This window comes from Strigops habroptila, chromosome 1 (genome assembly GCF_004027225.2).
Source record: "Strigops habroptila isolate Jane chromosome 1, bStrHab1.2.pri, whole genome shotgun sequence".
Lineage (NCBI taxonomy): Eukaryota > Metazoa > Chordata > Aves > Psittaciformes > Psittacidae > Strigops > Strigops habroptila.
This window is the reverse complement of record NC_044277.2, coordinates 135,572,139-135,597,445: the sequence shown is the minus strand read 5'-3', so window position 1 is coordinate 135,597,445 and position 25,307 is coordinate 135,572,139. Positions and strand designations below refer to the sequence as shown.

The window sequence follows — 25,307 nt, the reverse complement described above, 5'->3', positions numbered from 1 at the left end:
GTATATGAAACCTGTGACATATAGGGCAAAATGATATAGGTGGGGTGACGCGGATGTTAAAATCTGTGTCATTTAACACTGTTTCATGAGTATGACATCATAGTCACAGACGTAGAAAAATTGGTTGAAACAGTTGAATGGCCAAATTTTTTGTAATGTTACAACTCAAGCTACCAAACAAATTAGCTTTTTTTAACTGTCCTCAAATAACTGAGTACATTTAAAAAACAGTTACAAATTTCTTAAGGAAAAAGCAGCAAAGAAAGCAAAGGACAGTATATATATGATGAACATAAAGACTTTTTTCCTAACTCACATCTTGCTGTGATGGAAATATATAAAAAGATGGCATAATAGCACTGCCAGTGTGATTGCACACACATTAATGGTTATAATAATAAATCACTTAATGGTTGCTGCTTTTAGAGGTACCATGAGACTCCACTGAAACTTTTATCTCCTCATTTTTGTGTCTTCCTGTTTCTCTCTCTGTTACTCATTAGAGGCTGAAATAGTTATACAATTGCCAACTCCTGTACTTGAAATCTCCTGAGCTTTTCTTCCAAGATTGCTTAAACAACACTTTCAATCTTTCCATAACCAGACAGCTAGAGTTTCTAGTTGTTACTGGGAAATCTGATTACATCTCCTCCTAGTTTTACAGAAGAGTGACATAGCTGTGGAAATCCTGGAGCCTTTTCCGTCTTAGTTGGATTATAATGCAGAAGGAGCACATGATTATATACATTCAGACTTGCAAATGAACTGAGAAAACAAAATTTGAAAGTTTCCCCAGAGCTTTCTGTGTGGGTAGGGCAGTCATGTGATCTAGTGCTGAGTATCCAACTTTGACACTCTACGATCAGGAAACTTCTGATGACTTTTGGCCCTTTTGGTCCACTTTTAATTCAGTTCAAATTTCTCATTCAATTTTGTGTGCAATGAACAGAACAAAAAATGCAAAGAAGGGGATAATAGATCATGACGACTGCATCATTCTGCAGCATCGGCTTTTTAATGATGGCTTAAGTGTTAGGAAATCTACAACCTAAGGCAGTTTAGGTGACTGTGACTGAAAACGCAATAATATTTTAAGTCAGGACTGAAAGGCACTTGGCAAGTCATAGCAGGGAAACACGTGCTATTTCAGTCTGTGGTTTACCTGACCCTAAATACTGTTACTGATCCATTTTCAGCATTAAATTCACATTGAGTTGCAAATTTGCAGTAATTCAAAACATCCAAAGAAAAAGAAAGTGAGAAACTGACTTACTCAAATTAAGTAAGTTAAGTTCTACGTTTAACTATGGAAAAGCTCTCCAAATCCAAAATTTCCAAAAAGCTGCTGAAGACACACATACTCACAAAGGTAAAATCTCTCTCTTTCAGGGAGAGAGAGATCAAGATACCATATCACAGCAGCCAAACTCTCCCATAGCACTATTCCCAAGAAATAATGTTATATTAAAAAAGTAATATTTTTATATGCACAAATTGTACTTCTGAATAGCTTCTTACTATTCTGTGAGATTAAATCATCAGATAATTCTCAGATTATTTTTTCTTGCAATTTATATTCATGAAGACATGATATTTTCTAGATGAAGCAGAGTGAGTGGTTGACCAGGCACTTTTGCTGCTGACAAATGTCTTCGCTCATTTGTTGAGCCCTCTTTTCGTGGTTGTACAATTTTTGGCCACCTTATTCCTGCTCTTTATCCTTATTGATAAGTAAAACGGTTGAATAAGAAATGCACATAACCGAGGTTAGTTCTGCTGCAAGAGAAACACTAGTGGAGGGCACAGTTAACCTGAAGATGTAGGAGACTACAATAATCTGTCTTGGGTTCTCTATTTGCCTGTGACACTGGATGCTACTCAGTGTCAGGATTTCTGCCCCCCCCTTTTATATTTCCAAGATAATGGACAATACCATGAAGATACAGTGTGTATTCACAAATGCTGTAAATATTTTCTTTTTAAAAGCAGAAAAAATTATTGGATATGTCCTGCACTGCCTTAAATCCCATCCTCTACAGTCTGTGCACTCACCTTTGAGGCTGATAGGCTTGCTCTCAGCAGAGAGCCTGTACATCACCCAGCCAACTTTAACTGGGAAGAATTGTTCCTGATTTTATAAAAGCTGAGAGTGTATGAAGCTGAGAAGGTGATCCCCAGATTTGTCATCATACAGAAAAAGCATGAAGCAATACATTGTGGGGGTTCATCAAGGTCCGTGACAAAACTGGAGAGGAGAATGCAATCAGCTTCAAACCATATCTTTACATGGAGTTATACTCCTTTTCAGATTAAGCATTCCTCCCCAAGGAAAATGTGTTGGTTACACAAACTAATATTAAAGCTCTCAAAACAGATGTGTACTCTCTCAGCTGCTGTCTTCAGTAGCAGGAAGTTTAGGGACATTTCAATAGGCAAATAAACGAGATGCCCTGATTATTTTCCCCTCTACAAGTTTAAAGCCATATGGTTAGGTCAGAAAAAGAGAGCTGTTATAAAAGCTCTTCATTATTAAAATCTAATATATTTGCTACATAATATAATAGAATCGTATAATGGTTTTGGTTGGAAGGGACCTTAAAGATCTCGAAGTTCCAATCCCCCCGCCATAGGCAGGAAAACCTTCCACTAGACCAAGTTGCTCAAAACCCCATCCAACCTGGCCTAGTTGGAGCAGCCACTACTTCTCTGGGCAACCTGTGCCAGAGTCCCACCACCCTCACAGTGAAGAAATATAACAGTGAAAGTACTTTGGTAAGTCTAAACTGAGGTGCTTCCGACCTAAGTTAAGTTCAGCTAAGCTGAACTGCTTCATTCAGCAGTGCTTTATCTGGAATTTCTTGTGGGGTTTTTTTCACATTAAATTGTTCATTTAAATGGAAAATCACGTTTTAGTTGCAGTGTGATGAGAAACAACTGGTTCTCATTTTGAATGTGCATGATGACATTCTTAACTATGAAGTGATAATCATTGATCTGTGAAATGAATGTTCATTAGGCTGGCACATGAGTTTCTAGAAAAGGCATAGTTAAATACCTTTACTTGGACACATGCCTTACATAACTATGAATTATTTTTAAACATAAGCAAAAAAAGACAAAACATTAAAGAAGAATGTTCTCTCATAGATGAAGTTTTCTATGGAAAAGTGAGAAGCACAGAACATGTTCACTGTTTATGATCTGATCAACAGATAATTCATGTAGATAATGTCTGAATTATCAAACAAATGGAATGAGGGTCCTTTCAACATAATCTGTGTAGTATTTCTTTACTGTGGCAAAACTGTGAGAACTGGCTAAAGTATGAGAAACATCTTAAAGGTAACAATAACTGCATAAGACCTTTAAAGATACTTACATCGCTTTCATGGCCTTCTCTTAGATTGTATGTAAGATCATGCTGTATGTCTTCAACAAACTTGTGAGCATACTCTGGGTAAAGGTCGAGCACTTCAAAGAGACCTTTGAGGATAATGCATTGGAGGTCACAGTACGTTAGAGCTTTAACATCTGCGTTTGTTTTAATAACTTGATCCCTAATGGATAGGTTTGCTCCAATTAAATCTCCTTTACCTAAAAGAAAATACGAAAAAAATAATCTTCAAAACGTGAATTCTTTACTTGTTTCTTGAATCATAAATCTGTTTAACAGATTTGCTAAATCTTAAATCGCATTCTTAACAGTACATTGTTTAATTAATAAGATTCTAAAGGATCTTTGACTAAAAACTGTCTTTTTTTTTTTTTTTTGCAGGTGCAATCTTATATGCAATTAATTGGAGGTATGAAGATTAATTTCCAGACAGGTAACTACCTGATTTAAGGGAGCAATCAAGTAAATACATATAAAATTTACACTAATAATTAATAGCAGGTGGGATTTGTTTTTCAAAAAGTGAACATTATGTTTCTAGCTGCCTTTTTTTTTTTTTCATAGAACAGACAGGTGTTAAGATAGCATTTTAACAATAACACAGTGAAGTGTAGATCATCTATTCAAACGACCCTTTTACTTAGAACTTGGATTGCAAAATATTCTCAACCGATGATAACCATGGCTGCGTAGCTACACTTCGTGATGTATCTTAGTTGTATAGCCTATTGATAGCTATGTAGCTCAATGGGTCTTCTGTCAAGAAAAACAAATGAATTCTTAAGCCATTATATTTTAATTCACAGGCAAGACTGCCTTAGAATACTGCCTTAGACTACTGGATGTATTAAAACCCACAACTGACCACATATTGAAGAGCACAAAAAATTTATGATAAAAAGCTTCCCTAAACATCTGATCTGAGGTATGAAGTCCAAAGAACAGTCACTGAACCAGAGGTCTTCCTCAAAGTTTAATGCACATTGTGTTTGTTAAAGACCTGGACAGTGTGATGGTTTGCATTCTTGGCAAGTTTATGGGCAATATCAAATTGGGGGAAGTGGTTGATATGCTGAAGGGCAAAGCTGCTATTCAGAGGGACCTCAGTGAATGAGAAAAGATTTGACAGGAACCTCATGAAGTTCAAAACAAATGTCATGTCCTCACCTGTGATGGAAAACTTCCCTTGCAGCAGTACGGGCTGAGGACTGACCAGCTGCAAAGCAGCTTTCTGCAAAAGGACCCAGGGGTCATTGTAGACAAGTTGAACATGAGTCAACAATGTATCCTGGCAGCAAGGAAGTCTGAGAACCTCCTGTGCAGCATTAGAAAGAGTGCAGCCAGGAAGTCCCAAGAAGTGACCCTTTCCTTCTATATGTCACTTGTCATACAACATATGGAGTACTGTGTCCAGTTTGGGGCTTCCCAGTAAAGAACAGAATAGACATACTCGAGTGAATCCAGAAGAGGCCACCAAGATGATCAGGGACTTGCGAACATAGTATATAAGAAAAAAAAAAGAAAAGGGTATTGTTCTGCCTTAAGAAGAGAAGGCAAAGGAAGGATGTTATTGCTGCCTTCAATAGCCTAACAGAAAAGTGTAGAGAAAACAGGGTTAAACTTCTCCTTAGGGTGTACAGTGCAACAAGATGTACTGGGCTCAAGTTGTAACAAAAGAAATTGTGATTAGAAATCAGGAAATGAAAGTCACCATGAGGCTGGTCAAACAGTGGGACAGGCACCCAGAGAGGTTGTGGAATTGCTGTCCTTGGAGATGTTCAAGACTTGCCTGGACATGGCCCTGAGGAAGCTGAGCTAGATTGGTCCTGCTTTAAGCAGGTTTAGGTTGGATGGCTTCCAGAGGTCCCTTCCAATCTTACATTATTCTGTGATTAATAAATAATAAATGAAGACTGTAAAGTCTGAAAATCCACCAGCATGTGGTTCCAACTGGATATTACACAGCAAATGGTGAACTTGCAGAGTAAGTTAAATTAAGCAGCCAAACTGAAGCTCCTTGAATAAGATAATTTTATATTTTAAAATTCTACTTGCAATTTTTTATATTTATGTGGAGCTTGAACAAGTTTCTCAAAAGAGCTTATCATAAACCCAGCATAGGGAAGGATTTTCTGTTGTGCTTGGAATATACATATAATAGTGCTGCTTTGGGGTGTCTTAAAAATTGCTATTAGTATAAATAAGAACTTGTACTTGTTTAGGTCAATCTGGGAAAGGTAAATCTGATAGATGACAGTAACATTTGTCATTGCTCATCACATGATGTAGTGCTTACGTAATTAAATATAGAGTAAAGCTAAACAGTAATCCACTTCTACGTTTTACTGTAAATATGAACAATTCTTTAAATTTATTTGATAATATTAAGCAGAGGGCTGGCAATGTTAATCTGTTGTGGGCTGTGTAAATAGAAAGTAAAAAATATTTCAAATTTACCAAAACTGATCTTTAAACATCTTAATTTGAAACTTTTTACGCATGTAACAATAGTAGTATCAATAACGCATAAATATTTTGGAAAAAAATGTTAGAGTTATATTTGGTTGTAGTTACAATTAGATTGTTGTTGTGTTTGGTGAAATAATGTCAGCCTGAAAGACACTACAACAGATTTGATAGTGTTAATGTATGTTTCTTTTTAAATGAAAATCATGTAGCAAAGGCTGTAGGTAGTACGCCGAAGTTTCATGTAGAATTACTGCAGCAGTGAAATGATTGTATCTTGAATATTTACATTAGTTGCATAAACAGAATCGTGTAAGTTATTCTTAGTGGCTCTTTCTTTTTCATTGGAGAACATATTTATAAATATTTCTGCAGACACATCTGTTAATTTATCTGGGACAAGAAGTCAAAGTTATAAATTTATTCTACTTGTGGGTATCTTTTAAAGAACTTACAGCTAAAATTTTTTTAGAACTCTAAGGTGTATGCTCAAAAAGTACAGAACTGTTATAGTAAAACATTTTTTCCTATAAAAGATATCTTAATGGCCATTGTTAAAGTAATAGTCTCAAGAGGAACTAAACAGGTCTATTTAATCGGAGCATTTCATTGTATTGTTGCCGTATTGCTTGTTCCTGAGAATGGTTCAATAAAGAAAAACTAATCCACTAGAATTAGAATCATGACAGAATTATAAAATAGTAGTCCGAGAACTGTAAGTAACCCAGCATTGTCAGGGAAAAAAACTTCTCTCTTGGATTTACATCACATCGGTAACACAGTTTCTCGTAGGGACGTATGTGTTTGATATATTCATCTTTTGCTGATGTTAATTAGGTTCAAATGATGAAGCTCCCATTCGCTGTAACAAAACATTATTTCATTGTATTATGTTTGTGTGTTTGCATTATGATTTCATTAACTTCTCTCAGAAATCCACTAGTCTCTTTCTTACTGTTTTCATTGACACCATTACACAATGATGCTTTCATTAACATTTTCGGAAGTGCTTGGAAATGGAATCATTAATGAAATCATAGTTCCGATGGGGGCAGCGCTTGACCTTTTTCTATATTTAAGCTTCTGGTTTTTGTAAGCCATATTTTATAGCTTTTATCTATGTGATCCAGTGAAATCAAGACATTCTAAAGCTTCCTAATGAGTGATGGAGTGAGGTGGACTGTCTATCTAATAGAATTAAAGAGTTATGAAAAAAAAAGGACATGTGTCATACTTATATTCTAAAAAAAAGACAAGTCAAATGCATGTTAGTAAAATAAAGGAAATTCAATTACAGAAGACCAGAAGCTTGCATTATCAACAATCTAGAGCAATCCCACAAAACAGGAAGGAAAGCAAAAAAGGAAATGTTCTTTTTAACTCTGCTTTATAAGAATATTAAAAGTTTCTAGAATGAAGAATATGTTTAAATCTAAAGAGGTATTAAAATAATTCTTTAGAGTAAAATTTTATGTTTTCTTTTATCAAAACAGTTTAAAAACATTAACTCAGACAATTCTAATCATCCTTTAGCTGAAGATAAAGGGAATCTCTTTATTAGGTATTAGATTTAGGCCAATCACTGAAATTTACAGATAAAGATGCTTAACCTGTGATAAGTCAAAGCAGCCATCCAGCAAACAACTAAATGAAATTTATTAGGACAGAACTTCTGGCCTTTCAGTGTAATATACTCAGATGACTGTTGACAGCATCAGTTAGCTTGAGGAAGGAACTCTTTGGGGACCAAGGCCAACAACTCTTGTTTTTCAACACATGACAGTCCTGCATGGGGTATTCATATGCGTGCATCAAAGAATAAGAGCAAGCTCACATTGTTTTCTTTTTTTTGTATTAGTGGGAGCACTGCCTGCCCCCTAATTTTCGTGAAAGATTTAGGAACTAATAACCAATGTCCTTTGAGGTGTCAGTACCGTCATCAAATTTAGTTGAAAGCAGCAATTTGTGTCAAAACCTAGCATATACCTCCTTACATGAAAAGGAGAGAGAATAAGAAAATCAGTATGGAAGCAAAATATTGTACAGTTAGCACTCTAGCAATTGAAAGCTCCTTAGGACAAAAAATAAGGAAGTTTAAAATAAAAAATTTAGGGATGTCCATGGAGTATGAATAGCATATTAAAATAAAACAGATTCTTTCTCCTCAGACTATTAGGACACATTAATTGTTAGTAGTGAAGGTAGTCCTACACTGGAGGGCCATTCTTTCTCTCTTTGAAGCTATGCTTATGAACATACCAAGAATTGCCAGCACCGTGCTGTCCTTCAGGACTTCCATGGAACCTGAGCACACAAAATAGATCGCTTGCAGGGCATCTCCCTGCCGGAGGAGGTATTCCCCAGGAGCACAGAAGGAGGTTTTGATATGCAGAGACAGAGACCTGAGGCAACCACGGCTGGCACACTCAAAAAGGGAGAGCTGCAGAATCTCCTTGTTCAAGTGCATGGTGATGTCTGAACGCAGCTCATCTGGGAAGTCTTTTAAGAGCTATCCAAAAAAGAGAAAAATGAGTGAAAAAGAGGAAAAGTGCAAAATAATTTGTTTTGCAGAAGTGATCTGATTTAGTAGTGCTACACATATCGTACTGATACAAAGATTTCCTTTTATTTTTTCTTATTCCCTTGAAAAGATGTGTGCTATGTCTTAATAAATCATTATGGCAATAAACACTGATAAATTCCAGGAAAAACAAATAAGAAGATGTCTTTATACAGAATCAAGAAAAAAATTCAACAACATTGTATTTGGGAATTCCCCCTAATGCACAGTTTAACCTCGTCCCAGCTCTTCTCAGCTGTCAGAGTACAGTAGTCTGTTCAGGTATATATCACTGTATACAGTAGCATATAGTGAAAAGAGAGTAAAAACGAATTTCATTTCAGTAGTCTTTAAAATGCTTATATAAAATTCATCAACAGGCTATATTGCTTCTTATACGCTAAAACCACTGAAAGATGAATAACTCGAAAAACTCTAAGTTTTCTTTTTGTGTGTTTTTTGTTTGTTTTGCTTGTTTGTTTTAACAATGCAGTTTGTGGATGGAAGGCAAATCATGAAATACTGATGGTCTCTCCAAGGACTGCTGTTGTAGTACAGCAGTCACCCACTTTCAGTGCGACTAAAGGTACAGAAGGTACAGAAGCTGAAGATGATCCTTAACAAAATCTAGGAAAGCTTTGACATCTAAGTGGTTTTCGTATCTTTGGAAATCTTATTAGACTCCTTCTGTTGCTAGGATGCTGCTGAATATCCCATTCTTTGTGCTGTGCACACCACAGAAGAGAATTTTTCCGGAGAAGAATGTTCCCAAAACCAAATCTTTCTGCTTATTTCCACATTATCTTTAGAGGCCACTGAGTTTTATAATGACATATATAACATGAACTCTGAAGGGACTGGTTCATTCAAATAACACTCCAGCAGGGAGAAGCCAATATTTCTTCTGGAGTATAGTAATACATAACCTGGATAAGTCATTTAATGCAAGCAAGCAAAGACATGACCAGAAATCTCTCTTCTGATTTCACTCTGATGTTACATTCTGCAATATTTAAAAATATAGAGAAATTAATAACAGAAAAAGTCAGGCCAAACTATTTTTTCACAGTATTGCAAAGAATAAAAATAAAAATGAAAGAGGGAGGAAAGGGCAGTAACGAAACAGTAAAGTAGTCCCTCCTTTAAAAAACATCTAAAAACCCCCAGTAAATTTTTTGTTTGGTGAAAGGCAAAACTGCTCACTGGGGTGTTTCTATTGGCATCATCCAAAAGGCTTCTGATGAATGCCTCTTCGGCATTCAAGAACAATGAAAGATTTTGAATTTTTAGTTTATGATATGATGTTCTAAACCAGATCTTTCAATAGCATACCCTCTTCCTGGGGTAATCCAGCTTTATATTTAAGCATGTTCTTTTTTATATGTAACTTCACACAAAACACATCACAAATGGAAGATTACAGCACCACCCCACCTCTAAGTGCATAGTCAAAACCATCAAAAATACCTCTCTTGTTTGGTTACCTCATTGGAATCAATTCCATTATTGACAGACCATGTGGTCTGGAAATATTCAAGCATCCTTTGCTTTAGCTGCTGTGGCAGGTGATGGACCCGTATAAAGTCCTTCAGGTCCTTGGTTCTTGTGTGATAAAGGGACCATCTGGAGTACATCCTCTGAATAATGGCAGTCACATTGCCAAACACCAAGGCATGCATCAGAGCTGGAGGAGGACAGAAATTATGCGTAATATGGTGACTTGTTGATCATTAAAACATAACAGAGAAAATAAACAGGATCTTCACAGAAAATCAATTTCCTGATTGAGAGACGTAATAAAGCTTTTGAATACAAGACTCCATGAATAATGTACAGTATTATTTATATGATTTTTCATTTCCATTTTTTGTGTCACTAGCAGTCACTGCCATGGGACAGGATGCTATCTAGTCAGGGTACCAAGCAAAAGAATGCCCAAGCTAAATTGAGTTCATAGTCTAAGAAAAAAGGAAATTAAATGAACCCATGTAGGCAGGCATGCTCAGGAAATAATGATAAGCTATTAATCAGTATGAAAACTAGACTCAAATGGTGACTCTGTTACATAGAATGTAACATAGTTACATAGAATGTAACATAGAATGTAACATGTTTTCAAGAACTCATATAAATAAAAACAATTACTAATGGGGACCATGTGTAGTGGAATGTGGTTGCAAACATTTAGAGATGTATCATATTATGTGGAATAAGATGATAAACAAAACAAAACAAAAAAAAAAACCACAAAAGAAAACATTGTAGAGCAGAAATTCAGGGTTTGTTTTTTTTTTAAAAAAAGATACATTCAAGCTGACAATCTGATTTCTTATGTTGCTTGAGAAGGTCAAATCTGGTGTGAAATTGTCTATCAAAAAGTTCTGACATCCTGAGTTTGTCTGCAATTAGAGACTGGCCTGGGAATAAAAACAACAGAAGCAAAATTGAAGAAATGCTTATAGATACAAGGCATCTGGGTTTGTCAGTGCGGAAATGTGCTTGCTGATTATCAGTGGGAAGAATCACAGCTAGATTGCCTATCGTGTGGTATTGATCTGAGGTATATAATATACGCATTTACAAATTGTTTATTGAAAAAACTATTAAGGAGCTTTATTATTATTCTTAAGGGACATCTATCTTTATAGTGCTTGAAAGAAAGCAGACAGATTCCTCAGTGTGGCAAAAGAATTGGTTTATAAACAAGACAAGATGTTGACCTTTTATGGCAATTTAAAGTCCAGTGTGAGTGAGGAGTGACTAGAGGGAATAGGAGGAGGAAAGGATACATTTTGGTGGTTAATAATGCATTTAGATGGTAGAAACAGGCAGCAGATTCTTTAGTTTGGAGATATAATGTTGTTCACTGGACCTTCACAGATATAAAGTCACTCTTCTACCTATCTGCCTATGAGTAACTTTGCCTTTCAGTTTTCAGTTCCCTCTGTGTACTCTAGTCAGCTAGTTCTTCACAATTTATTCAGTCACAAGCATATCAGTTCTACTGCTCAGTAATATAAGTGAAAAAGAAATTGCTATAACTGGACTAAATAAAAGTATAGGCTACTTTTATATTCTGCTCTATTAAGTTTGAGAAAGCTCTGCCATATCAAAGTGAATTAAATATTCATGATTGCCTTACACAGGATATCTCTTTATTCCATGATAAAAATGAAAACTCCTTCCTTCATTCCAACAGATTTTATGTAGTGAAAGCCGAAAAACACAGAGACCACATTGTATTTTAAAACTATAATTTTATGCTACCAGCTAATTAATAAGCTGCTTGTGTTTTTGTGACATTGTCAAAATCAAAATGATATAATTCTTGGATGATCCATTATATTGTTGCCACCCATTTTCAGGACTGGGAAAAATGACAATAATTCATTTAGCCCTTTCTGTATCACTCAATGCCACAAATATATAGTTTATGGGTCATTCATTGTGTTCCAGCTTGTAAGTGTCAAGTTGCCAATTTATTTTTTGCCCAGGAAAATTTATGCTGCAAATCTGACAACCAGAGCCTTACTGACTGCTACTGCAGAAATATGTACTAGTATTTCCAGAACAATTAGGCAAACAGAAAAAAATATAATGAGAGGGGCAGTGGGAAATCGTGGTTTGATTTTACCTTTCATGCCCACTGTGACATCTTTGTGTAGTATGATGTACACTCTACGAAATAGCACAGCTGATTTTTTGTTGGGATGAAGATGAAGGTAAAGAGAGCTGCGGGTACTTTCTTTAGTGGTCTTGGTTTACCAAGCTCTGCAGGTGCCACCAGCTCACTGGTTGTGCCCAAGTGCCTCAGCAGAAAGGAGACCGTAAATGAGCACTTGACTTCCCCGAACAGTATGACTAGGTAATTAATATAAATACTACTAGAGCTCCAAATATGACAAAATCATTGCATTTTGATTCTAATCTGAACAGTGATGTGGTAAAATGTACTTAGTGATAATTACAGAGCTTTTTGTTTATGGTAGAGTCACATGTAGCTCACCAAATAGTTCTCTTGGCTCTGTTGCCTTCTCTCTGGGCTAGTCCTACACATGAGTATATGCACCAGCGCAGAGCCAGATTCACCAGTGAGCTGCCCACCTCCGCTTGCCATCAGTCCCAGGGCTGCTGTGGGGACTGAACTGGAGCTGAACGTGCATCAATTTCCTGGAGCTGAATGTACACCAATTTCCTGGCTGACTGGACGAGTGCCTGGCACGTAACCTGACAATAATGTGAGTTTGCATATTGCTGGGTGGCAATTGTCTTTTGTCACCATAAGTGATCAAATGGTTAGAAATATGTCTGCTTAAGAGAGTTTGTTTTGTGTAAAATCAAAATCAGCAAAGTTATTTCCTTCATTTGCCATTTTAAATTAAACTTTCTGGGTTTTTTGTTGTTGGAGGTTGTTTGTTGGTTTGTTTTGTTTTTTTCTTTTTTAAGAAACTTAGCAAAAATTCAGCAGTAAGTTTACTTGTCAATACCTCCCCAAAATATTTGACAGGATGCTTAGCATTTGTACTTACCCCCAATAAGCATTGTGCAAATGGAAAAGATCTTTTCAGCATCGGTATTGGCTGAAACATTTCCAAACCCAACACTGGTGAGGCTGCTGAGGGTGAAATATAGGGCAGCTATATAGGCACTTCTGATTGATGGGCCTCCTAGTGTATTATTCTCATAGTAAGGAGACTCAATACGTTTTCCTAGCTCATGAAGCCAACCTGAAAAACAAAGCATAAAAAGAACTATTAAGGAATACTGACACCATGAAAACTACACATTGTGTAAAACAAAGTAATTCTTAAAATTATTTATTTAAAGACGCTGCATTCTTCACACAATTTCAAGAGTAAAAAGACTATTAAACTGTAGGAATTTATGCAGTATGCTAAGTATTGTGTCTCTGGAGTATTTATTTTTATGCATGATTATTTATAAGAACTTTATTTCTGTATGGAAATCAAGTGTTTTTGAATTGCATATTATAGGTCTAATTAGATAATTCACAAGATCCATTATGGCACTGAAAGATAAAAATCATCACCTAATAACATTGCAGCAAGAATGCAATATTGATTTGGTTATTTCCATTAATTAATGCTTGGAAAGCTTTTTCAGATTCCAAGACTAATTTCTTGTAATAACAATTACATATTTAAAGCTTTTTGCATATCTCTTTTTACAGTAGAAAAAGATTCAAACAACTAAACATAACTTACAAACCAAAATTAATTTTCAAAAGATGCTTCAGTAAGTAAGTATTTTCTAAATTGTTCAGTTAACCTTATCTTTAATTTTGCTAAATGAGTCTATGTGTGCTAAAGAAAGTAGAATTAGCTACTGACTCATAGATATTTGAAAAACAAAAACAAACCAAGAAAAAAACCTGAAGCAACAAACCAGGAAAAAGTATGCAGCTCCTCTTTTGGAAAAGGGAAATAAATAACCTGAATGAATCACATAAACACAATGCTTCACAAAAATAAAGATAGGGAGAAAAAAATAAAAATAAAAATCATTTGTGTGCCCAGTTTTGCCTGTTAGGCAGTTTGCCTGGGAGATTGGAAATCTTTCCTGGGTATCCAGGAAGAACTGACAAAACAAAATATTCCTGGCAGAGTTTTATTTTAGAATATTGGTTGGAGGTGCCCCTGTTGTAAGCTGAGACCTGACAGACTGAATCACCTCCTGAAGCTTATTCTATCTCCACTTTAGTCAGCATCTATTTCTTCATTTTGGATGAACCCAAATATGAACTGGGGGAAATCCCCTTGTACAGAATACCTGCAAAAGTAGGGGGCAGATTTAAAGTATCTCTCCCAACACTTCTAGTTATGTTGGAGAAAAAGTCCGTAAGAATTTACCACCTACAGCAGACTTGTTGAGCCATGGCTGCTACCATCCTCAACTCCATACTCTCTTGCATGCTCTCCTACAGAGAAAAAAACTAAGCCGGAAGGGCTGGGTAATAACAGTGTAAGGTCTAGCATTGACCCTGCTGACCCACTCTGTTCAGGACAGTGAATTTAATCCAAAGCATAAGTGAAAGTGCTCTGCATTGTCATAAGATGGCAGTACTGAGTGGGCTTGTTTACCTTGCCAAGGACAAGAAAGCGTATGAAAATCTTGATTTTACCTTCATAGAAAGTATTAATCACATGTGGCTATTTTATAATCGTGGCTAAAGTGAAATGAATGAAAGAAAAGCAAAAATAAAATAAAAAATCCCACCAAAACCAAAGCCTAACTGAACCAATACCGGTCCTCCCTCTGTGCTCTACTATTTCCCTGAGATTACATTACAATTCCTCAATGATAATATGGCCCTTTGTACAGCAGATTTCATTCCTATGTTCATGTTAGGGAATGTAACCCCACACGTTAAAGAAAAAAAAAACCAAAACCCACCAAAAAACAAACAATGAAGATCCCTGGCAGAGAGTAAAGAGAGTTAAGAAAGTTATATTTAAACCTAATATAGAGAAATGTAATCAAGAAGTTTCAGCATCAGGTTTTGAAAGTGCTCTTGTTTATAAAGAACTGCAAAACTGAAACAAATTAAATAAGTTATTTTAAATAACTGTAACTGATGGGTGACTACTGAGATAACATCTAGGAGAAAATTTCTTTCTTGTGAGTGTTCTAAAAGCCACTGGTTCCTGCCTCTGTATTCCCATGTTTCTGCCTTTTGTTATCTGAATGAATTTCATATTCATTGTTCCTGGTGGTCATATTGCATCTAATTGCAAGTTTCTCCACCTCAGTTTCAGCTATCAAGCAAACAAACAAACAATTTAGTTTAGCTATTGTTACTTTATATGAAACATTATGGACCTCAGTTTCAGACTAATACATTTTCAATGCTATCCAGAAAAGGTGGATGACTCCATTCTTTAATTGGTAGATCTATCAATCGGTAAACTGGTTTCTCCTTTACAGCACACGTTCAAGATTATCAAGCAAAACACCCAATCCTACTGAACATCATCAATAAAGGGTGCATTGCGGCTAGTAAAGGTAAGGTATAAAAAAATAGTTGCCTACATTGTATCAAACAGCAGAAGTCCTTATATTATCTGTAATATTTCTTATAATTCTACCACCAAGGTACCAAATGTAATATTAGCATCTTACAGTTGCTGACAAGCACACCTGGCCAGGACACCAGTATTTGAAACAAGTCCAGCACTCTTAGCCCAGTTCTGTGGCATAACTGAGGGCCAAACAAATTATCTTAATCAGTAAGATGAACGGCTTATCACTGAGCTACAACAGTAGCAATCAGCAATTATTAGCAATTGTTAACAATTGGTAAAAAAACACTCACTATGTAAAGAAAAGCTATCAGGTAACTTCCTTTAGAAATGGACCATGAGATTTGAAACAGAAAACATGTATTTGAAAGGGAAGACCCAATACACTCCTCTGATTTGCAGATAAGGACGTGTTTACAGCTTCTTATTTCTGTTTTGGTTGTTAGAAATGATCCTAATCAGGACCTTTTGAAAAAGTATAGAGGATGAGGTTTCAGCCAAAATACATAAAATGCCACAAGATTTTTCAGATCATCTACATTTCTCAGATTTGTGTTGATAGCACTTTTTTTTCCCCATTTTGGGGTATAGATAAGATACTCTTGGCTGTAATTACTTTCATTAGCCAATGGAAATAGTTGTGAGGTAACATGATTGACTAATGCCTTTTACTTTTTCGGTTCCTGTAGGTAACAGCTCTCAGTAGATTTTCTGGCAAACTTGAGTAATTAATTTTTTCCCTAACAGAAGAAGAGAAAATAAATATACCTTGTAGTCAGAGGAAGCTTCCTAGAATTTAACATTATTAATATTGTTTGGCTCTGAATTAGTATTATCTAGATATAGCTCTTAACTTCGAAAACATTTTTAAGCATCAATTAGCATAATTAAGAGGAAGAATTTTCGAAGGGAAAAAGAGCACTTAAGTAATCAAGTCCCATCAGAAAAGTCAGCAGGATTTAGCTGCCTAGCTCCATTAGGCTATCTTGAAAACTGCTGGAAGAATCTGCATGAAGTTTCATCTTATATGTATATGGAGAATACTTAAATACCAACAGAAACATAAACAAGCATTTAAACATCCACAGATGACATACTTTATAACTGGATGTAAAACACATTATCTAGTTTACTGGACATCCAGAAACTCAGTCTTCCCCTGGTTTATTGCTTGCATTGCATTGAGCAGGTACATCACTGCCTATAATTTTCAGATTTGTTCTATCCCTCTACTTAAATTTTGCTTATACACCATACACTTAACATAATAAAATGCTGTCTGGTACTTCAAAAACTTAGAAACTTAGCAAATAGTTGCATTTTCTAATGCATTGACTAACTACAGCATTTATTCTATAAATCAATTCTTTTTTTTCCAGTTAAAATGTAGATGAAAACTCACTGGCTTAATCTGCACTATTGTGTCAGGCAGTGCAAAGAGGTATGGATAAGGAGTACCTCTTAGAGTACCCCTGAATGCCTGAAGGCAGGAACAGTTCCCCAATATATCAGTGATGACGATGATGATAGAAGAGAAAGGGTCGGCCAAAACCTTTTTCATTAAGGAAAAGATAAAAACTGTGCAAGAGAAACTAGATCTTTCATCCCTGGAATGCATTTTAAAATTAAAATCACCATGTGACCTGTGAGCTATGTTGATTCCCACTGCAGCAGTCCCAGTTCACTGCTGATAGCTCCCCATTTTGGATCTAGAGCCAGGCAGCAAGGAGCTGTAGGTTTGCCCAGGAAGTCACACCACTATTTCATTACATAGCTGCACACTCTGATCTGCCAATGATCATCTCATATTTCCATTTTAAATGGGGGAAAACTGTTGCAAAGGTCCCACTAATCTCAAAGAAGCAAATATTTTAGGTTGTATCTCTCTTCTATTTCCTTGGAATATTAACCTCCAAAAAATGAACCTTAGGTCAAAACAGTTGCTTAGTTAGAACAATTAGGTGAATTCCCTTCTTTTTAGGTAAAAGCACTCATGATTACAAGTCTCTGTGAGATAGATTTTAAATGTCCAAATCACTTCCATCAACTGTCCATGTCACTTCTTCAGAACATGTCATAGTTAAAGATCATTTGAGAGGGAGAAACCAGAGCTGCTATTGTATATGAGGTAAGATGTTACCATCATTTTGTACAACAGTATAATGAATATATTCTACCTTATCAAACTCTAATTATTATTCATTAGACATCAAAACTTTAGCTTTGTTTTTAAGATTGCTTCCAAAGAATTTTGCATAGTTACTCTCTAATTGTTTCTGACTGATACAATGCATTCAAAATTTAGAGGTATACAAGAGGACTAAACAATTTTACTTATTCTAGTGTTCATGACTTCACATTATTGAATCATCATTGCCTCTATTGTCATGGTGATTACTCATTTAAGGTATTCAAGTTCTCAAGATCCTCAAAGACTTTTTTTATCCCTGTCTAGCCAAAATGTTTTTGGCACCTGCAGTTTTTTCCTGCTAAAACATTTGCATTTTTTCCCCCCAGACTAAGAATACACTAAACAGCACTATTCCCACTACTGTGGAACACCACTGTTACCCTTTCATTGTCACAAAACCTGATAATTTGTTTACAGATTTGGTCTATGATGGAATTTTGCCTGTCAGGTACCAGAGCAGATGGTTTAAGTATTAAAGACCCCCAGAGGTAATGGGAACAATCATGCTTTCAGCCACTGCTGTGGAGGACTGTAAATAAAGCAGACCTTATTGCACCAGGTCACAAATAAACATGAACCAGGGTTTTCTTTCACAGATATTGGAATAAATATGCACTAAAAATAGAAAACACCTAAAGGTGTCATACAGCTGCAGGTTCTAAAAGTACGAAAATGCAGCTCCATTATGTGTGCCCAAATGGCATTATTACACAATAGTAAAATGCAGTATGTGACAGAACCAAAGGAACATCTACTGCAGTGAAATCCACATAGTCAAATTTTGTGGAGGGAAACTCTTGGCATGACATAGAAAAGAAATAGATTTAACTTGGACTATATGAAACATAGTTTTATCTCAACTGCCTGTGGCTGGAGCCCTTGTGGTAGGGGCACACACAAAGCCACTTGAGGCTGTCCTCTGTGACCCCTGTACCAGAGCCCAGGAGCCAGCCATGCTGCCTGGGAACTGCCATGCATCCAACAAGTATGGGGATTAGTGCTTCGGATCAGTGCATGGTAGAAATATCTGCCCTCCACAATTCATTCTGTCACCTATCTCTTTCCTTTGTGACACCCTAACTGTATATTTTTTAAATCTAATTTATATCAATTTCAATATTTTTCTTCATTTTTCTTTGTCTGGGTCGTAATCTTTAGAACCATTCTGGTGTATTCATTGCACCAGCTTATCCAGATAATAAAGAGTTAACTATGTTAACCTTGTAGAAGCAGATTATACTTGACCTCTGGGCTCAGTAGACTTTGAAGTGCCAACAGAAGTGAGGCACATGAATATTACCATGATGAAAACTACAGAACATTTTCTACAGATACATAGAAAAGTTTTATACTCTTTTGCTGGATGAATGCCTAAATTATAGTCAATAACAACTACCCAAAAAAATCCCTTTAACATGTAATTAAAGAGGAAAAAAAATTACCCCTTTACTATCAAGCATTCTATCCCTCTTTCTATTAAGCAGATAAGATCTTTAGAGGGGAGTGGACAAATACTATAAGATTTCATGCTTCAGATCTGAAATGTTCATTTCTTTAAAGCCTAACGCATAAACCAAAATAAAGCCTTCATTCATGTAAATGCTATATATGTATCATTTAAACATCCATGTTAAATCATTAACAGCATATTTTGGGGAGGTTGCAAACAATGGCAGTGACAAGAAATGTAATAATTTAAAATTAAAAGAAAAATAGTTGAGAGTTTCAAAAGCATGCCCTTCTCAGAAACAAACCTTGATGAGACATCTCTCCAAAATTATACATGAAGACTCATGAGCAGCAAATTTTAGGTTCATTGTCATACTAGAAGTTAAGTGGACACTAGGCATTTCCAGATTCAATAAAAGTGCTATCTGACTTCCATTGCAGAGAAACTGGATAGAATGTTTATTACATCTCTTCCCAAACTAAGAGATTGGCATGATCCAAAATCCAAGGCACAAACATGCTGCTAATAATCTCAAAATAATGCTGAGATCTGGGTAACATCTTTGCATCTAGTTAATTCTTTCTTATGGATCAAAAAAAAAAAAAAAAATCAGAATTTGAACATATGTCAGATGAAATTACAATTCTCTGCCAGACTTTGGGAATTCTGCCACTGATGTTCAAGCATCTGTAGCATCATCCAGAGAAAGTTTGAACATGAACATAGTGCAGTCAGAAAAGAAAACCAAAGATAAACACTGAAGGTTCATGTATGCCCCACTGAGGCTTGCACACTCAAGATACACTAGCTTCTGTAGTCAAAGGCATGTAGGTGAAATGGTCACCTTCATATCTGGTTCCTTTTGAATGCCTGCCTTAAAGGATGGAGTACCCTTTGCAAATACACTGACTGGTGTTCTTTGACACTGATCTAGAGGAAACTGTACCTTTCCCTAGATACTTAAGGAAAGTTTTTAACTATCTAGAGACATATAGTGAGATAGATGTTTTAAAGACTTTTAAAATCCATGGAATTTTCCAAACTAAATGCATAGTCCCTTTGGTTAAAGCATTTTTAGATACAAGCTTAGCCTTTGCCAGTTCTACCAAAAAATTGATGTAATTTGAAAGGTGACATCCTATGTAATTCTTTTGTAAGGCTGATGAATACACTTTGTAAATAAATTGACTGCTGTATTTCTAATTGAATATATACTTAGAAGCTATCATAAAAATAATTACTTTTTGTAGAGCTTTAACTCGTGTAACTTGACAAAGTCATAACAAGATATTGACCCATTGTGCTCACTGAAAATGGAGTTTTTAAGGTGTAATAAATATTCAATGAACTAAATAGATTCAGGAAGAAGAGGTGCTCGATTGAAGGATTAAAAAAAGAAAAATAATCTAAGATCTAATTGTAATGTTGCTGATAACAACAAAAACACAGCTGAATCCGCAGAATTGCTGAAAACCTGACAACTAAACTTTAATTATCTGACAAAACTTAACTCTAAATTGCAAGTATCTCTGCTTAGAATAAACAAGAAAAATGCCTGTACTCCCATGGTAAAATTGATGCCCTGTTGGAGATGCTGACAAAATTCCTTTGTGGGGAGCATTTAATTTCTTGTTATCAGAAGGATATGGCCTTTTAAATGACACTATAGATACATGAATTATAATGCAATTTCCAAAGTCTCTGGTTGATCACTCCTGGGCATGTTCACGGCTTGTAAGTGGTAGAACAATAAGCCTGATATGAAATACTTGTAATGCCAGCACTTTTTTTTGAAAACAATGTTGCAAACATATCTTTTAACAAATGTTTGGTTGGTCATGAGTAAGAACAGGGTGGACTTTTGCAGGTTTTCCACCCAATGAAAAATGCTACACAAAAATTCAAGAAAACAGAGTGTACATGAATTACAAACAGCTTCACACATTTCAAACCCCAGTTTCTAACCAAAACCTAACTATATACTATGGTTTTGACTGTGATAGAGTTATCTTTCTTCCTGGTAGCTAGGATGAGTCTCTGTTTCAGAGTTGTGCTGAAAACAGCGCTGATAACACATTTTAGTTATTGAGCAGTGCTTACACAAGATCCAAGGCCTTTTCTGCTTCTCACCCCACCCCACAGGTGAGTTAAGGCTGCGGGTGCACAAGAAGTTGGTCAGCCGGGACAGCTGGCCCAAGAGATGTTCCATACCGTGTGGTGTCATGCTTAGCATATAAAGGTAGGGAAAGAAGGAAAGGGGGGATATTGCGAATGATGGTGTTTGTCTTCCCAGTTAACCATTACGCATGATGGAGCCCTGTTCTGGAGATAGCTGAACACCTGCCTACCTGTCGTGGTAGGCTGAACCCAGGACACTACCGGTGGGAAGTGGTGAATGAATTCCTATATTGCTTTGCCTGTGCAAGCAGCTTTTGCTTTACCTATATAAAACATCTTTATCTCAACCCATAAGTTTTCTCACTTCTATCATTCTCATTCTCTCCCCCATCCCACTGTGGAGGGAGTGAGCGAGTGGCAATGTGGGGCTTGGTTGCCAGCTGGGGTTAAACCACATCCTGTGTTCACACATTAAACATAAACATTTCTAGATGAAGTCCCATCTTCTTTTGTTGTGCAAAGTAAGGATTTGCACATTTACTTATTCTTCTACTGGACTGGACAAATCCCTGAAGACCAGGCACATTTTCACACTGACAGCCCCAAATGTTTCTCCTTCACCATGTGGCAAAATATTCTCTTTCCAGATAAACTATTTCATGTCTACAACTACAGTATATTCTGGTGAGGGAGGAAAGACGGGACAGTATAGGGAAAATATGTCCCTTTGAGGGGCACTCTAAGACAGTCTCCAAAAAGCTAGCTGTAGCTGATGGTCTGAATGATGGTAGAGGTTATTACCGAAGGACTTTTCCTCCAGGACCATTTGCTACGTGGAATGGGAACTGGTTAGCTGAGCTTGTCCTGCGTGGTCCTGCAGGCTGTCCCTGCAGGCTGACTGGGTAAGCTTTGGGTGGCTTGTCGCTCTCACACCTACGCTGCATTCCTATCTTGCTGCCACATAAGGCTTTAGATTGCATCTCTGGGACATGCAACTAGTATTCTGTAGATGTCTAAACAAACCAGACAGCTGCACAGTTATTTTGCTTATAGTGATGAGGAAGACTCCAATAGTATCTCATAACAGTTTTACAGTATATCACTATATATATCTTCCCCTTACATCAGAGATACATTTATTCCAAGGGAGAGACCTGACTATACTACATATAAGAGATATGTGTAACAATTTTAAGAGCTAACTCAGCAGACCTGGAAGGAACACATTCCGTTTGATATTTTACGATAATTCTCTAAGCAACTTACTGTTGCATAGAAGCTTCAGTGTACATGGTAAGTGCACCTGCGTTCCTGCAGAACTAGGTCATAAATTCCTTCAGTCTCATTTACCTAGGAGTAGGTAAATTTAGAAAAGAAATGTGCTGAAAGTCGTCTTCTCTGTGGTAAGTATGTACAGCTTTTCTCAACAGTAATTTGTCAGATGGTTATATTTGGATATGTAGGAGATGTAAATCCTTCTTGCTTTCACAAGTGAGCAGGTTTGGGTTTTTTTCTCTTCCCTGCTTCATTGAAAGGACGAGATGAGGATATTTTCAATACCAAATTTCCGTGACTGTGACAGTCAATATATACAAAGCACTTTATATAGCTAATTATTTTAAGCTTTTTTCTTTTTAATAGGAATACTTTATAAACAACTGTAAAACCATTAATATGTTTGTAAATATATTTGTAGTGAAGACAAATACCTTTTTTCAATTATTCTGGTGTGTGTGTGTCCAACCCCCCCCAAAAAAAAAAAAAAAAAATTAGTAATATAAGTAAATTAACTGCTTTTTTTGTACTATGATATAATGTTTAATTTTAGATTACAGTCTAAACATATAGCTAGTTTAAGAAATAAAACTGTAAGCCTATCATTAGAAGCATATAAATAATTTGCAAATCATCTCCTTTAAGAGATGGCACACTGTCACTTCACAAAAAGCCTCAGCATCTAACGTTAGTGCTCCTTAGGCAAACTGGCTTTTACTGTCCTTTTCCAGGCTACCAAAGGCCTTGCAGCTAAGCTTGGAATCAGAAACATTAGTGCTTCTAGTCCATTCAGTGCAAAAAGCATGTCTCTCTATGCTCTCTTTGCTTCCCTGTGTTCCATCAGTCTGTACCCATCTGCTACAGCTTTTCTTATATTTAGAGTGTAATATTCTTTTGGGCAAGAGCAGCTTTTTATCCTGTGTTAATTCAGCAACAGAGACAAGAAGGTCTTGACCCATAACTAGGATCCCAGATGATGTTGTAATAAAATTAATGGTAGTGACTTTTTTTTTTGTGGTGTCAACTAAAGTGATAGATGCCTGCTTTTCAGTTTTATATGGTTGGAGTCCAAATTACACCAAAAAGGGTGTGAGCTACTACAGCTGATACATCACTGTCTTTTTAAAGAAATAAATACCCTCCTCCACAAGCAATACAAATTACATTAAAATGAAACTTTCAGTATCAAAATATGCAAAAACTTCCCACAAAACAAAACTTTGAAGAATGTGATTTTCAAGGCTGCTAGCAAAACTTTGGGTCTGTATGTGTGCCATGTGGTGTAGTTGGTAAATTAATCTCACCTTTGTCCTCAATATTTTCACCTGCTGAGTTCTTACCATCAGAGAATCTCAGGCTAAAGTTTTTCAGTAATTTATTTACCTGGCTATTTCTCAGTCCTAACACTGAGCATATTTACAGTTTTGACTCAGAATCTGCAAATTAATTATCCTGGGGAGAATGACAGTGGTGATCAGAACCCTAAAAATCTTTGTAAAAGAGAGTATGATTTATTAGGAAAAGCAAGAGGACTATATTTTTTAGAAAAGCAGTGAAATATGCTACATCTATTTTCATACTGCCTGTTTAACCACCAGCAATCTGCAAGAGTGAGGCTGTTTAGTTGTAGACTCCTCTGTAAGAGTCCTCTGCTTCTCAAAGATGAGTAGTGCAATAAGTGGTCCCTGATAGTCGATACCTTCCCTCTCTTCTGCTGTCTTCTCCACTCCAGCAATCAAGACAATTTTAAGCAGCTTCTACCTGTTCAAATGCAGCCTCCCAACTTGGTAAAACAGGGGCAGATGCCTCAGCACAGAAGCAATTTCCTTCAGTAGTTCTAATTACAAATGAAAGAGTAATTGAAGAACTGCAACAAAATCATGCTAGTTTTCATTGACTAGCTTGCATAATCACGCAGGGAATGGATGGTATGATAGTACAGAGTTCGGTTCAGGTCAGTGTTGCCTGTTGCAGTCCACATGACATCCATTTCTCCTTGTCTTCTAAAGTAATAGCGTCCATGCTTACAGCTAAGTATGCTAACGCTCACTACAATCCTCTCCTTGCTTGCTACATAGATTTCTCAATACTAAGTCTTTTTGTTGGCATTCTTACCTAAGGAGCCGCTGTGCCGCTTTCCGGACCAGGACGCTGCCCCTGTCAGGCAGCCGTAAAATAAGCAGCATTAACACTTTATTTGCTCTGGCCTTGTCTTAATTTTCCAATCTTTGAATATGCAACCTAAGTAACATTTTTCAATATAATTTTTTCTATGTGTCATTGGAATCAGGGAATCTGAGATTCAAATATATTTGGCTTTTATGAGGGTAAAATCAACAGCAGGGGATATTTTACTCCCCATTATGTCTTAACATAATAGCAAAACAAGAACTTGCAATGTAATGAAGGCTTAATGTAAAAAAAGGAATAAAAAGTAAAGAAGAAATCTGGTATATTAACAGGGAAGCATGATGTGTTTAAAGTTACAGCAGTTCTGAAACGAAACATCTATGTCTGCAGATCTGACAGGTCTTTTTGAAGTGTGTGACATAAGGAAATCCTAAGCACTAGTGTTTTTATCTATAGCTACCTTAGATCTGACAATGGAAAAATAATTTAGAATAATTAGGTATAATTACTTTTACAGAATCTGGTCTGTGTAAAACTGTAGAATGTCATGACATACTCTCACAACTCTGCATTGGTTTCTTTTGCTGAAAGTACTTACTAGTTAACTTTAAGCACTATCTGTCACCTGAAAGTACAAAAGAAACATGAATATTTTCCAAGGTATGTGAGAATGGAAGAAAGTT

At 36.2% G+C, this 25,307-nt stretch overlaps 1 protein-coding gene across 2 annotated transcripts in view; it reads right to left on the bottom strand.

The window, feature by feature from the left end:
• The window catches only part of KCNH8 (potassium voltage-gated channel subfamily H member 8), a 174,874-nt gene that overhangs the window by 29,072 nt on the left and 120,495 nt on the right, over positions 1-25,307 (bottom strand). For both annotated transcript variants that reach the window (XM_030476954.1, XM_030476961.1), the window contains exons 8-12: positions 12,950-13,147; positions 10,727-10,837; positions 9,905-10,104; positions 8,120-8,369; positions 3,380-3,594 (exon numbers count right to left, since the gene is read on the bottom strand). In XM_030476954.1, the coding sequence (XP_030332814.1) occupies positions 3,380-3,594; positions 8,120-8,369; positions 9,905-10,104; positions 10,727-10,837; positions 12,950-13,147 (974 nt within the window). The remainder of the gene's footprint in view (positions 1-3,379; positions 3,595-8,119; positions 8,370-9,904; positions 10,105-10,726; positions 10,838-12,949; positions 13,148-25,307) is intronic.